This window comes from Tripterygium wilfordii, chromosome 13 (assembly GCF_013401445.1).
Source record: "Tripterygium wilfordii isolate XIE 37 chromosome 13, ASM1340144v1, whole genome shotgun sequence".
Classification (NCBI taxonomy): Eukaryota; Viridiplantae; Streptophyta; class Magnoliopsida; order Celastrales; family Celastraceae; genus Tripterygium; species Tripterygium wilfordii.
The window spans coordinates 4938439-4952965 of record NC_052244.1 but is presented as its reverse complement, the minus strand read 5'-3'; the positions used below and the strand labels follow the sequence as shown (position 1 = coordinate 4952965).

Here is a 14527-nt window from a genome sequence, read left to right as displayed (position 1 = left end):
AAACAAAACACAGCAATAGCTCAACTCAGTTCAGTTGCATGGCTGTCAGATGTTCTGACAAATTGAGCAAAACCCATTAATCTTAGCCGAATTTAGGCAAACTAAGATTCTTCCATATGTGCAAAATTGCAAAAAAAGACGTTTCAAACATGATTGAGTCTGTATAGAGACTGGGAGAACATATCTCTTCCACATAACAAATGAGAAGATAAAGAACTGGTCTTATCAGCAAGGTGTGTGGAATTTGGTTTGTATTTAACATCAAATGTTGTTCTTAATCTATCAAAAAAAATTTTGTTCTTAAAATAATGTGTTTTTTAGTCATTTTGTAAAATGGTATTATTGTCCAAAAATTACAAAAAAAATTATGGTGTTGTATTTAACAAAATAACGATGTATTAATCAAAACTTAAAAACAGTTTAACTAAGATGAAATTCTAATTTTTATAACTAGAACGGCAACAAAAACATTTAATATCATCTCGAGAAGGCATGACAATCAAAAGAGCTTATTAACTAAACTATATGCTAATTGAGCATGACAATCACAAACATTATAGTAACACTAGCTCACATATGTGTATATGTATATATATAGGTAGAGCTATGGAGGCGTATGATGAAACTAACTAACAGTCAGGGGCCTTAGGGAAGGGGATACCACAGGTGGTAGTAACTTTTCTAGCATTAGGAGAATTAACAAAAGGGTTGAGATCAGGGTTCCTGAAATATGCACATAGGCATGGTTTCTGCTCCCTCACCTTGCTGCAGCATGTGCTCGTCGGTGTCATTCCAGATGTTATCGCCGGCGCACACGAGCTCAGCTCCGTCGGGTTGCACGTCAGTGCCTCTGACATGGTAAACATTATCCCTACCACCACCACCATCAATAGGACAACTATGTTAAACTGAGAGAAATTCTTCATTCTGTAGACTTAATTAGTTGGTACACTTGAACTTGATGGAGGATAAAGGACTAGTCAATCTATATATGTGAGTAAGTGATGGAGGTTGATTTGTTTTTCTTGATGACTATAGTGAGTCAAATACTCAATATGGTATATATATATATATATACATACATAAATATCCCAAATGACCAAGACTTGGTTGGTTGGTGCATAATTGGCTAAGCCATTTTCAATGCCTTGGCCAACCAGCAAAAGATTGCAAAAAAAGTGAATGGTGAAGCAGCCTTTGTTGATTTTGATGCTGAAGAGAGGGAGTACAACTCTATATTCACATATATTGCTGATTTGATACGTTTATAAGAGTAAGATGATTCAAATTTTAAGAAATAAATGTAATGCTTCAAAGAGAACTGAAATAATTTGGTAATTAATAGTACTAGGTGGCATGCCCGCGCTTTGCGCGGTATGTAATTTTACTTTTTAATTATAATGTAGCATAATTGTTGTGTTTGTTTTTGTTTTTCAATATGTGGTTGTAAATTTTATCAAATTTAGGTTATTGATGGAAACTTTTTTTTTTTTTCTGTAATCAGACGGATAATGTATTACCCTTCAATCTCTATCTCCAAATCTAACTTTTCAATCAAAGAGTCATTCACGGTTATTTTGTCAATTTTACCCATTCCAGTGAGTAACCCAATAACATCTGCATTAACATTTGTGATAGATAGTCATAGACAATAGCGAAACAAAGACAAATGACATAGATAATAGAGTAGGGAAAATGAAAACCTGTCAAATATGTGTGGTTGTTTAGCCGTTTGATTATCTCATCTTGATTTTGAAAATGAAATTTGTAGTGTTCAATGGGAGCACCATCATATCCCGATAGCTCTTTGAAGGAAGAAATGGGCAAAAAATTAATTGATACATCTCCCACTACAAGCTTGTATGCATTATCACTATTAACAACCCTGAAATTTTAATCACGTAGATATGTCCCTCTTTGATTTTATTGCGAAACATTTCGACCTGACGCTTTCGAATTTTTCCATAGATTTATGTTCCTTGCATACTCAAAGTTTAAAATTAATGCATCAAAAAAAGGGTTTTAGATTTAATAAAATAAAACCAAAATCATGATGCATAAATAAACAATAGCAATACATTGGCTTGAAAAGATGTGGTATGAATTTTACGATAAAATAGAAGAGTCTATCATCACCTCTGCATCCAAGAGAAACATATCCAAACTCAGGAGGTCATTGTTATTTCGGACGTTCTTAGAATCCCATAGCCGGCTGATATGGGCAATCACCTCCCAATTCATCCTTGACCCATCAATTTTTTTCAGTGTATCAGACATAATGATACGTTGTATGAGAAAGAATTAGTTTAGGTGTTGAGGAAGTTGAAGAGAACACAAAGATTTTCTAATTTATATAGGTTAAGCAATCATAAAAATTAATAAATATTTTGTATTAAACATCATAAATTCAAACAAATAGAAATTACCAACCTCATAGAATTAAGCATGACACTACTTTTGAGAAATAATAGTTACAGATGGGGTTGATCTATCAAATATAGCCGTTTAGTGTTATAAATGAGTGTGGATGTATATGGAATAATGACTCAATTAATGGATTAAATTATATGATTGCCGTTAAACAATAAAGTGAGAAAGGAAAAGAAAATCAACTTTAATGACACATATCAATTGATAAATTGAAATAGGAATGAAAGATTTAAGCTCTTATGTGTCAACGGCATGATTTCTTCTAATTAAAGACACACACTTTTATAGTTTATAAAAGGTAACAGAATTAATTAATCACATTAAATTGATTAAAAATTTGGAAAAATAATTAATACATGTTATTTGTGTGTTGGAATAAAATAATTAATATGCATTTTAATCATTTTCATTAATCCACATGGCAATCGTAGAATTTATCTAGAAGCTGATGTGGCTGCACCAAAATCATTTTCTTATTCAGTAATCATACAATGTATATGATTATTGAATATCATAAATAAATTTATGCCTCTAAATTAAAAATGCTAACCATACGTCGTATTTGTTAGTCAAATTTATATATAACTAAAAGTAAAAAATTATGTGTAGTCACATTTGGCATCAATTTGTACCAAAAGTGATTTTACAGTCACCTGTTGACATGTGGCGTCCTGGGGTCCACCAATGACTAAAATCATCCAATCACCAGTGGACACGTGATAAGGGTAAGGAGATTTTAAACTAACGTTTGTGCATTTTGTAGATATTTTGGTATTATTTGAGCTGAAATCCACAAGGTAGTTGCTGGAAATTAGGACTATCTGAAGAGTATCTAAAACACTACAATGAAGGGATTTTTTATCAGAATTGTTTTATTCTATTTTAAAACATTTTGTTAGATGAAAATCGAGATTTCAGATGGATAAGTGCAGAAAAGCTCAGGATATTTCAGAGTTTGCAGCCTATACGTTCTTAAGATGTCTCAAACATGTTTCCAGTAATTGCCCGACAACCAGATACCAAAACCACGTTTGTCCTGCACTTTGAGAAAGGAAAAACCTTCCCATGTTCAAACAAATAGGATCAGTTACGAAATGGTAACTACCAGCATGTTTTTCTCAACAACTAGCTAGCATGAAGCCTATTTTTTAGGAGAGTGACGCGAGCTGCATGTTCCTAGTGTTCCCATATCCACCTTAAAGAAGGGTCACGACTTGAGATTTTCACCATAATTCCAATTACTCTGAAGACGTTGTGGTTATGAAGAGTTTTGAACCAACAATTCAAGTAACAAGCAAGAAGACAGTTTCCCACGATCCACCACGATAAAACATGACAAGATCATGCCAGAGAAATAGGAGATGATGGTCACTATTAAAGATCATGAAGACTAGAAGAAGGGGGAAAAAAAAAAGAAGTTCAAATTCACATTGTGTCAAACACAGACTCCGCGTCTACAAATTTTACTGCTTTCTTAGCATGACTCCGATCAATTATCCTTTGCCCATTTATTTACTTCTAGGCCTCCACGGCTATGTTTTGTTTTAGCTTGTAAAGCATGCCTCAACATACATTTTAGGATGTATTCTCAATTAAAGATTTCAATGCATTCGAGCGACGTGTTTTTTCTTTTCGTTTCATTAATAAAATTGCTTTCATTCCGGTGTTAATCTTCTGTCTCCTGCTTTTCTCGTTTGGCACAAGTTAAATTTTAAATCATTTTCTCAGATGACAACTTTGAACTAATAGTTTTGTGTTCTCAGACTACACGCAGCTTGTTTGGTGACAGATTAGATTTGGTATAATCTCATATCAAAATATTTGGACTAACAACAGGTCCTGCCGTACCTGAACACATACATCATCAACAACGTAAACACTCCTATCCCCAACGACCCGAAGTTGGAGATCTCTTGTCCAGCGCAGAACCAAGCAGCTATCATAACTTCTATAAAATACATTAGGATATAAGATTATTTACTTATAATTATTAAGATTCATATTTGTGTAACTTGCTCCTAATCTTTTGAATTATTTATAAAATATATAAATTATTCCCCCGAAATAATTAAAGTCACAATTGATCTTACTGTGACCTCCCCAATCCTCACGATCTCTGAAAAGTTTGGTGCGCATGTATTTGTCAATCTAAATCACAAATGACTTTTATCATACAGACAAGCCATCAGGCCTCGCAATTTTCTATGTTCTGGGTCATTATGAGTACTCTCTTTTCAATGCGTGGACCAAACTGGTGATGTAGTAGTCTTTGTTGATGGTTGAATATCAAATGGGTGGTATCTCCACTACATTCATTGAAGTGGAATACATTGAATTATTTATGGAAACACTGCCTGACGTAATTGATAGGAAAGGAGATAAAATGCGACTTGTCAGAGGAATGAGTCTTCCATCAATATTCCACTTGTAATGCCTTGAAGGGAACCCTATGGGACAGAGACATCACATGTTAACTCAGTTATTTGTTCTTATGAACACAACACCAAAAAGAAAGTAAGAACTGTACTCAATCTTTTCTGATTTATTGTTTGCTACATCGTCAAAAGGTCAAAAAAAAAAAAAATAGGTAATTTAATGAATATTTCAGTGTTCAATTTAATCAAAAACTCATGTGAAATGTGAAGAAAAAGAGAAGAAAATCCGATATGACAGAAAAGAAAGGAACAAAAGTACACCCCAACACAATTTGTTTTTAAAACTTTGAACATCATTGGTTCTGGGCTGTTTCATCTTGGCCCTTTGTTTTGCCCCTAAGCATATCTGTGAAATTTCCTCTCATGATCCGTCTAAATCTGGTGTCCTCTGCTGGCGGGATTGGCTCATGTTTTGGGGACTCAACTGGCTCCGGGGGTGGGGGTGGGGGCGGGGCATCTGCGCTTTCTTTCTTACCCAACAGGCCACCTTCGCCAAAGAAACTGCTCACTGATGAAGCAAGTCCAAGGTGTGCTCCCATTACTTTGCTTATGGCCTCAAAAGTTCCACCAGACCTTTCCTTCAGAATTATTTCGAGAGCTTCTTTATGCGCAGGATCTAGAGCATCTGGATCTTTCAACAGGTTTTGTATTGTAGGTACGAGGTAGTCCCGGACACTGGCTGCTGTAAGATCTGACAAACAGAAACAAGACTGAGCATCAAATCACAGGAACAAAGTTCGATGATCATGATCATCATCAAGTATAAACTAAATGTTGGAAGTATAGTAGGAACTAAGTTCAGCAGCTAAAGAAAGAAAGAACAAAGAAAAACTCAAAAACCTTCCCACCACAGATAAAGTCTAACAAATCGTTATCTGCGATTTAATATAATTATCCCTTCCAGCACCCATTTTTTCTTCGTATGAACCATTCATATCGAGTGAGCAATTCAATCTTCCCAGCTTCCATTTTCAGATATTTGTAGTATACCCAAGAATAGACATGCAATTAATATCTGTGCATATAAATTTGTATATGTACGAACAATAAGTGAATAGATGTGGCAAACCTGTAGCGTCCAGAGCACGAATTGCTTCACAGAATGCATTAGCTCTCTCACGACGACGCATCACATCATTTGCAGCAATGGGAGTGCCTGTAAGTTGGAAAATCTTGGATAACAGATGTATAATCATGTTAAAGAAACAAATGGAGAACAACAAAATTGACTCACAGCAAACAGAATACTGTTAAAGCGCATACGCAACAATGGCTTCACCAACTAAATAAATGCATAAATTAGAACAGGAATTAACAGATCCGTAAATGATTTCCTCAAGAAGGTTAAGGATATAATCTCTCAGTCTCTCTGTTGTATGTGGAACTGCTACCACCAAGGCACGGACCACTGCAATAGTTGCTTCATGGGATCCATCTTCAAGAAAAGCATCCATTTGGACACGTATCTTATCCACAATCTGCAAAATGTCGATTTGACAAGTTAAGGCATGGAAACTTCTGCTTAAAGATTGCTAATATTAGTCAGAACCTAAATATATTCATACCATGTCATTTTTAAAATGTTGTGCCACAGCTCCAAAAGCATCTATACTGGCATATTTCACAGTCAGATTTTGGTCAGAGCCAAGAGTAACCAAGGCAGGCAACACGTGAGTAGAAGCAACTTTTGCATCAATATATGGCACCTAAAAAAAATTTTCAAATAATTATTCATGTAGATGTAATGAAAAATGCCAATGGCAGAGGAAGAGGCAACTTACAATGACTTTCAAAAGATTGGCCGTAATAATTTTCATATCCATGTTGGTGCTAACAACCATTTCCCACAATATATTGAATATTAAACCATGATGTTCTTCAGATGTACTGCATTATTTAAGAATACCATCATAAGTGAAACACATAATTTTCACATTATTTATTGAAATAAATCTCAGCAATAACAAACCAAAGGAAACGGATGGAATCAACAATCTCAGCATCGCGCTTGGTTGCCTGATTATCTTGCACCGTTCCCTCTACTAGCAGCTTTCTTAAGTATGCTGCTAATTCTTCGTGCTTGCTCGGGGCACCTAAAACACCTGCCAAGAGAAGTGGCAGGACACACATAGTAGCAAGCCTCTCACCCACAGCAGTTCTTGGTCTCAAACCTGCAAGGAAGCAACAATAATTAAACATGGAATATTGTGAAAGGAGTTCTCAGAATTAAAGAATAAATTACCTTTGATTCTTGGAAGGATGGATGAAGGGAAAAAAGTCATATCAGCTTCATCCCCAACCGCTATCAAGAATACAGGCAGCATTATGTGTGTCAAATAGGCTTCTCCAAAAAGTTCAGTTACAGCCAACAAAAACTGCAATAACATTATCCAATTTAGCAATGAAATAAAGAGCAGTACTTTTTATCATACAGACACAAGATGAAACCAAAAGCACCATAAAGAATAAATTTCAAGAAAAGTACACCTTTGTAATTCGGTTTCTTAAATTATCTTCCTTCTGTGGCAAAAAGCATGCCAGCTGTATCAAATCAGGAAAGCACTCGGCATGCACCCATTCAAATGCAGACCATTCAACATGTTCCCTAGTGAAATATTAAAATCCCTCAGAAGCAAATATGACCACATCCATGTCTCAAATATTGTAAATGAATTATCAACATGAAAAAGTAACTCCTAAATTAAAATCCTAATATACATCTAAAAGCTGCAGGACACACCTTGCACACAAATCTAGCAATGAGCGAGATAATAGTACATCCTTTGAATCTGAGAAAGAAGATACAGGGCATGTCTGGATTGCTTTCTGGTACACGAAAGGAAGCAGCTCTGCCAGCATCCTCAACAAAACATCAATATTCCAGCGCTCTCTTTCCCCTAGAACACGTAGATGAGACTCCAATGATCCTTCAACTCCAGAAAGAGGTGGAGCACGCTATTCAATAGTAACAAGTTAGAAAAGAAAAGGTATCCCAATAGAAGCAACAGGCAATAACAAGCAAGAAAATCAATGGAAAGATGAAAAGAAAAAAACATATACCTGAGCAAAGCTTAAGACATGTGAGAGTAGAACTCTTAAAATATGGTCTAATTTGTCTCCCCAATTAATAACTGCAGGGAGTAGCTCTTTGAGCGTACTTTCTACCACCACTCCGGAGGGGTCACAGACCAACTGGAACATTAATTCTTCAACCTATCAAGAGAGAGGGGTATTGAAAAAACTTTATGGTATTATATTTTTGTTCTTTTTTAATTATTATTATTCTATGGCATATTGTGGTAAGGGTAAAAGGCTCCATTCCCTAGACCATGTCTCATCAACCTATTCTAGAGCTTACATTGTAGCAATCCTGTCAAGTCAGAATTCTTCTCCATGATTGCCTCGAAGCATATTTAGTGAGGCTGACCTTGAAATATTTGTCCATGCTTGGAAAGAGTGGAAGCAGCAAAGCCAGATTACGAGCAGCAGCCTCTCGGACGACAGTTGCAGAATCTTCTATTAGTTGTTGCACGATAGACAAAATAAGTGAATCCCGAATCTCAGGCCGAACAAAATCTGCAAGCTCTCCACATGATTGAGCAACGAGTAACCTACGCTCTTCATACATGTGGTTTATCTGTTCACAAAAGAAAATGTAAGTAAAGTACTTGAGTAACCTCCTTCCAAGGAGAGGGTCAGGGTTGGGGTTGATTGAAAGGAGGTCCCCTACATACTAGAAGCTTAAACTCACTTGTTCCCAGCATTGGGGAAGCAACTCCGTTTCTGTTCTCATCTCTCCTACATTCTTAGCAAGGTTAACACATGCCTGAAATGAAATTTGTAACATTATTTTAATCCTTGCAGCTATCTTAAAAAATGATGAACTCCAAGCCCAACTTACATCCATTATGATTCCCCGTTGCTGTTCATCTGGGCGTTTGATCAAATTAAACAATGTGTGTGTCAAGGAATCTCGTGTGGTACTATCTGGATGGCGCTCAATCGCACACATCATCAGGGGAAGAAGCTCCTGGTATATACCAGCAACAGTGTTAAAGAAACCTTGATAAAAGGCTGAGAAGAATTGAGGAAGAATTTTAATGAGAACCGAACCTCCCGATGATTAATCAGAACATATGGAACAATCTTGGGTAGAGCATCAGCAAGGATTTGAATGGTTCCTACACCCTGTCAAAAGTATAATTACATTCAGATGTACCACATAATGAAATTTCCACAATGGCAAACAAATGGGTGTGAAGCTATAGGGAACCAAGGTTTGAAAGTCTTCAATTCTTCTTACAAAACAACAATATGATAAGGAAGGCCCACTACGGGACCCAATGTTCAAATAGACCACAGTAGCCCTACCTAAGAGCCCTCAAGAAAAAGAACACACACCAAGGTTTATCTCCATGAGAAAGTACATATTATTCTACGTAAGAGTATGAACTCACAGTGTTCTCAGAAGCAGCTTCACCACTTAAGTTGCTGGATTTAAGATGAAAGCCAGCGTCTTCTGATGGTGGCTCAGCAATTTGTTTGGAGGAAGTATCACTACCGGTAAAGGGACTCGTCAACGACTCTGACATTTCCCTAGGTTTTTCATTGTTATCATCCAAGGTTGGCGCCACAAGTGACTGAGGATCTTCGTTGCCTATCACTTTCCCCCCATCAATAGGATCAGATTTTACAGTTTTATCTTCATCTATCTCAACAACTTTCACTTCAGTTTGTATTGACTCTTTCTCAGTCCTAATGGAATCTAGTGATTCAGGAGCAGTGATAGTTGCAGCCTTTAATCTTTCTATTTCCATCTTCAAAGCTTTAATGTCTTCTTTGTAGATCTCAAAGGGCTGCAATTGAACAGGATCAACATCATTATCTACAACATTTCGTCCAGAACGATATCCTTCAATGTCCATTTTCAGTAAAGTGATTTCAGCTCTGCAATCATTAAGTTCCTTTCTCTGATGTTCTAGTGACTGCTTCTGTACTTGTATCTTCAAAATTTTAAAAAAAAAAAACCATTATGTCATGGAATGCTATTATGAGATCCATCAAAAGATGCAGAGCATAAAAGAGAAATACCAGGTTCTCCCTGTCCTTGAGATCCCTCTGAAGGCCTTCTAAGGATTTAGTCAGTGCAAGTACTTGATTGTCAACCAAGTCTTTGCTCTTCTGCAAGCTCACTTTTTCATGACTTAGGCTCTCATTTGCTTTTAGTAGTGACTCATTTTCTCGAAGCATGGCAATTTTCTCCTGCAACATATGAAGTATCATTCAATGATGAGCAGTTAAGGAAAAATAAATGTCTAAGATAGCAGCTATAAATAGAAATAGCAACGAATATCATTTTATAGATATGCTCCCCCTGAACTTATCAAATTACAATCTTATCCCATTTGGAACACTCTCCTTCACTTAGATAACTTAGATAGCAAAAAGGCTTTGATGGAAAATTCTTAGTTTCCATACCACATATCAAATAGCATTTGAACTTGAAAATAAATTTATGATCATATGCTGGTCATCAATATCTAGAAAAGGAAAATATATATGTACACAAAATCCATCAACAAGGACCACCCTATCGTCTGCCATAAACCCAATAGAAATAAAATGAAGAATGAGAAATAACGTGCCCACAGGCTTCTTTACTTGGGTAGTTTTGATAGCTTAACCAACACCCCCCCCCCCCCCCCCCCCCCGCGGTGCTCTCTCCTTTTGTCTTTTTTCTCTTTTCTCAAACACAAAAAGGACAGTGATGATATAAGAAGCATTTCTAGGCCAAGGCTTCCAAAAAGACTCTTGTAATGATGCCAGGATCTTGGATGTGTAAACATGCGTAGCCTTACATTGCACGCTAGAGGTAGTTTCATTATCTTGAATTTGTGATGCCTAAATTGCAATAAAGTAACACAATTGAGTATATATACACACAAGCATACAACACATAAATACATATACATATACATATACATATATGAAAATTTCTTCTGAATGTAAAACGAAATTTGTGTTGATTTAGCAGTAACAAACATATAAAGTTAGACCGAAATATTATTATCGATTAAGCAACAATAGTTCTTGTTATGAAATTTTTGTTGCAAATTGTTGAAGATAATGAAGTTCAATAATGTTGACTGTGTTTGATTAATTAAAGTTAGATCGAAATATTATGCACTAAAAAATTGCTTAGAAAAGGAATATCCTTGTCCCTGATCGGGAAAACTAACCCTGTTTCAGAAGTTGGCAATGGTGGGGGTGGAAAGGGGATTGCGGCCTACTTAAGTTGTGATAAGGGCTCACTTCCTATCAAGTTGAAAGCAGGAAAAGGGGTGAACTGAACAGGGGTAGGAATGAGGGATGTGATCATCGGAACCTTTAACTAGCCTTGTTGACATCTTAATGGAAAAAAAAAACCTCCAACATCACCCACTAAAAACAAATATTCATCTTTTGGATCTGAAAGGGGTCAGAAACCTTCTTTCAGTCAACACTCAACAGCTAAACACAAGTGTAAGGTTACTTCCTTCAAAAAGATATCATGCTCTTCTTTTAACAACAAATAAAAAACAAAATTGACAACCCAAAAAGTAAAAGGCCCAACATAAACGCATTCAAAATTGAAAGGAAAACTTAAAAAATTATTTGGAGTTAAAAATAGAGATAAATAGCATATCTATCTACTCCAAATCTTCACATGCACAGAAAAAACCAGAAAAAGAAATGTCTAGTACGAAACTGTGGTCTCCAGCATTAATAATGTAAGGTTTTATTTAGGAATACAAGAATAAATGAGAAAAAAAATACGGCAAATCAAAGTCATTACTGCAGTTATTTATCCCATCCCTGTTTCAGGTAATACCTCAGCAGCCTCTGAAGTCGATGAAAGGTATTGATAATAATAATGTCGTAAGGCATCTGGGACGGATGCAGGTGTGTTCAGCCAAACATCTAAATTCTGATCTGTAACCTGAGGTGAATGAAGTGGAATTGTTAAGGCAGCAGAATACAGTAAGTCACATGCAATGTGACCATCACACATACATATCCACTCCATATTGGAGCCTGGAGTGACGTCCTCCCTAAGAGATTGATGTGCAAACTGATACAATGAAAAATTAAGGAAATGAAATCTTGACCTTGCCACAATGAACAGACAAGAATATGAATTCCTTTAAATGTAGAAATTTTATGCAATTCATTATTCATACACTAGATATGTCAAAAATAAATTCTGAGGAGATTGGGAAAATTGCAAAAACCTAACAGAGATAAGTTATATTGATATAAACTAGGTCCAAACTTAATTCAAAACCCAAAATCATGGACAGGTTACTCCATGGACAATCACTTTACTCCATTGACAAACTTCTGGAACTAACTTAGTCCTCGCTCCTCAATCTTCAGAAAGATAAAATTCATGGACAATAATTACTTATCTACGCAGTTCAAGTTTACATAAATAAGTCTATTTAGTATAATAAAACACACAATTCTCAAATACATTCAGTTGATTATAACCTTCCTCCACATTCTTCATTTTAATCAAGAGGAAGGCTGAGGTTTCGAAGATGGTTATGCTGTTATGGCCCAGTTTCAGTCATAAAAAGCTGACCGGAATATATATAACAAGTAAAAATAAGCGTTCTTCTTTTTTCGTTGTGGTTTTAGGGAGCATGATCATGCATTTAAAGAACGACATACTTCTTCATAAAATGTCATAGCAGTAAGACGGTATCCCGCTATTAGCAAATATTCCTTTACAGCACAGTTAAGATCTCTACGTTCAGTATCCTTCAAGGGGCCCAAATCAGAGAATGACACATCCCTCTTTTTTCGCAAGACATCTGGTCCGTGATTTAATGGCTCTTTTTGTCTTGACTCTGCAATAACAATTAAAATTTTAAAAAGAATAAAAGAGTACTTATGAAACTACAAAACCATCGTAAGAATAGGCACATGATAAGTTAATCATAAATGCTCCACAGTCAGTAGTTGTGTTAGTGATTCTCAAGAAACAATTACACATCAACAAGTGAAATGGCAGAGATAGGATTTTCCAATCTTTGAGAATGGTAGCAATTACATGCTGTGGTGATTTGATTCTTAAATACAACATACACGTTAAACAATTGCTTCTCCAAATTCTCTCACAGACAATATAGCTAAACAAAAGGCGTCACCAACCAAGAAAATATGCAATCTAACAGTATAACAGAAAATTTTCCATACAAAAAGGTAAGTATGCAAAAAGAAAATGAAACTTAGGAGGTTAGGGAGAAATGGAATCATACCTTTCAAACCATCCGGCGGAAAATCTAATCTCTTCTGCAGTTCATCCTTCAATCTTTCAATGTCCTCTCGTGCCAAACGAAGATCATACTCAGCAAGAGCTAGCTTCTCCACAAAAGCATCTTTCTCTTCCAGTAAACTCTGTGGATCCGCAACTGTTTTCGAGAATAATAGGGAAAGTAAACAAGTAACAATTGCTGTTGTTCAGTTCCAATTGAAGATACATTGTTCAAGCACAGCAGCAATTCGAGTAGCAATTCTTTTTATAAAACACAACAATTAGAGCAGATCATTGACTCTACTGATTTACCTCAGATCGAATGAGTTCACATTGAAAACCATCAAAAAGGTATAATCCATGGATTCAATTCAACAAGTACTAATTAATTAAAAACAAAATGAAGCGTTCGCAACTTAACCAAGGAACCAAATAACCGACTATTTTCCCGCGTTTCCTCAGAAACCAAAGAGACGCCAACAGAAACAAGGCACATAGATACATAACTAATTGTATAGGTATGCAGCGACAGAGTTAACAAGAGAGATGGCGAGGAGGAGGACCTCGGAGAGAATTGAAGTGCGAGATCTGATCAAGCGGGAATTGAGAAGGATCGGAGAAGAATTCCTTGAGACGAATGGCCTGATCGTCCCTACCATCGTCAAGGAGCTCGTGGAGCAGCTCGAACGCCGTAAGTAAGTAGTTCTCCTCCAACAGAAAATTCACCACCCAATTGCACAGCGACGACCTCTCCTCATTCATTTTCCGCTCCTTTCCTTCACCGCCTCACGTTAACCGCATTGAGGGGCAATGCTTTCCTTCCTTCGTCTTCTCCTTCGGATCTACCGATCGGTCTTCGAGTTTCTCACTGAACTCTGAAGCTGCAATGCCGACGGGCCTTCGATTGAAGCTCCAGTGTTTGTGTATTTATCGCTTTTAATCATCCATCACAAACGCATCGTTAGATGTAAATTATGTGATTAAAAATGAATGGTTGGATCTCGAGGTTTGGGGACCCCCCTAACCAAAGTCAAAGGTCTTTTTAATTTTTTTTTTGGCGAATAATTTTAATTTATCGCTACTAGCCTACTATTATAGAGAAAATGATGAGCCTGAATATAACCCAACCGGCCCATTAAGCTAAAGCCAGTTGAATGAAGTTAAATGGATATGGGTAGGGCTGTTATTGGTACGGTTACCGTTACCAAACCCTTAATCCCGTTATCATACCGATCCCTTCGGTAACTAAGAAAATGATACCGTTACCGTTACCGAAAGAATCGGTATACCGATGGTCGGTATACCGATGAATCGGTAATGATAAGTCGGTAATTGATAAATTTACCAATTCTAAAACCTGTCT

At 36.4% G+C, this 14527-nt stretch overlaps 1 protein-coding gene across 1 annotated transcript; it reads right to left on the bottom strand.

Moving 5' to 3' along the window:
• Positions 1-4990: 4990 nt before the first annotated feature.
• Positions 4991-14086, bottom strand: LOC120013113 (RAB11-binding protein RELCH homolog). The gene is made up of 20 exons (XM_038864787.1): positions 13728-14086; positions 13169-13321; positions 12579-12757; positions 11737-11844; positions 9957-10127; positions 9323-9868; positions 8979-9053; positions 8767-8895; positions 8617-8691; positions 8293-8502; positions 7926-8078; positions 7606-7820; positions 7353-7470; positions 7108-7240; positions 6835-7036; positions 6647-6752; positions 6431-6571; positions 6220-6343; positions 5935-6051; positions 4991-5556 (listed from the first exon to the last, which is right to left on the bottom strand). Exons 1-20 carry the CDS (start codon positions 13924-13926, stop codon positions 5159-5161), a joined length of 3552 nt encoding a protein of 1183 aa, XP_038720715.1. The 5' UTR covers positions 13927-14086; the 3' UTR covers positions 4991-5158.
• Between the last annotated feature and the right edge of the window lie 441 nt (positions 14087-14527).

What these genes read in the sequence shown, in the direction of transcription:
- LOC120013113 (XM_038864787.1), bottom strand. Translation starts at nt 13,926, where the DNA reads ATGAATGAGGAGAGGTCGTCGCTGTGCAATTGGGTGGTGAATTTTCTG. An exon ending in AAGCTGCTTCTGAGAACACT is followed by an intron (nt 9,054 to 9,322) that starts GTGAGTTCATAC and finishes TACTTTTGACAG; the next exon opens with GGTGTAGGAACCATTCAAAT. An exon ending in TTCTGATTAATCATCGGGAG is followed by an intron (nt 8,896 to 8,978) that starts GTTCGGTTCTCA and finishes GGTATATACCAG; the next exon opens with GAGCTTCTTCCCCTGATGAT.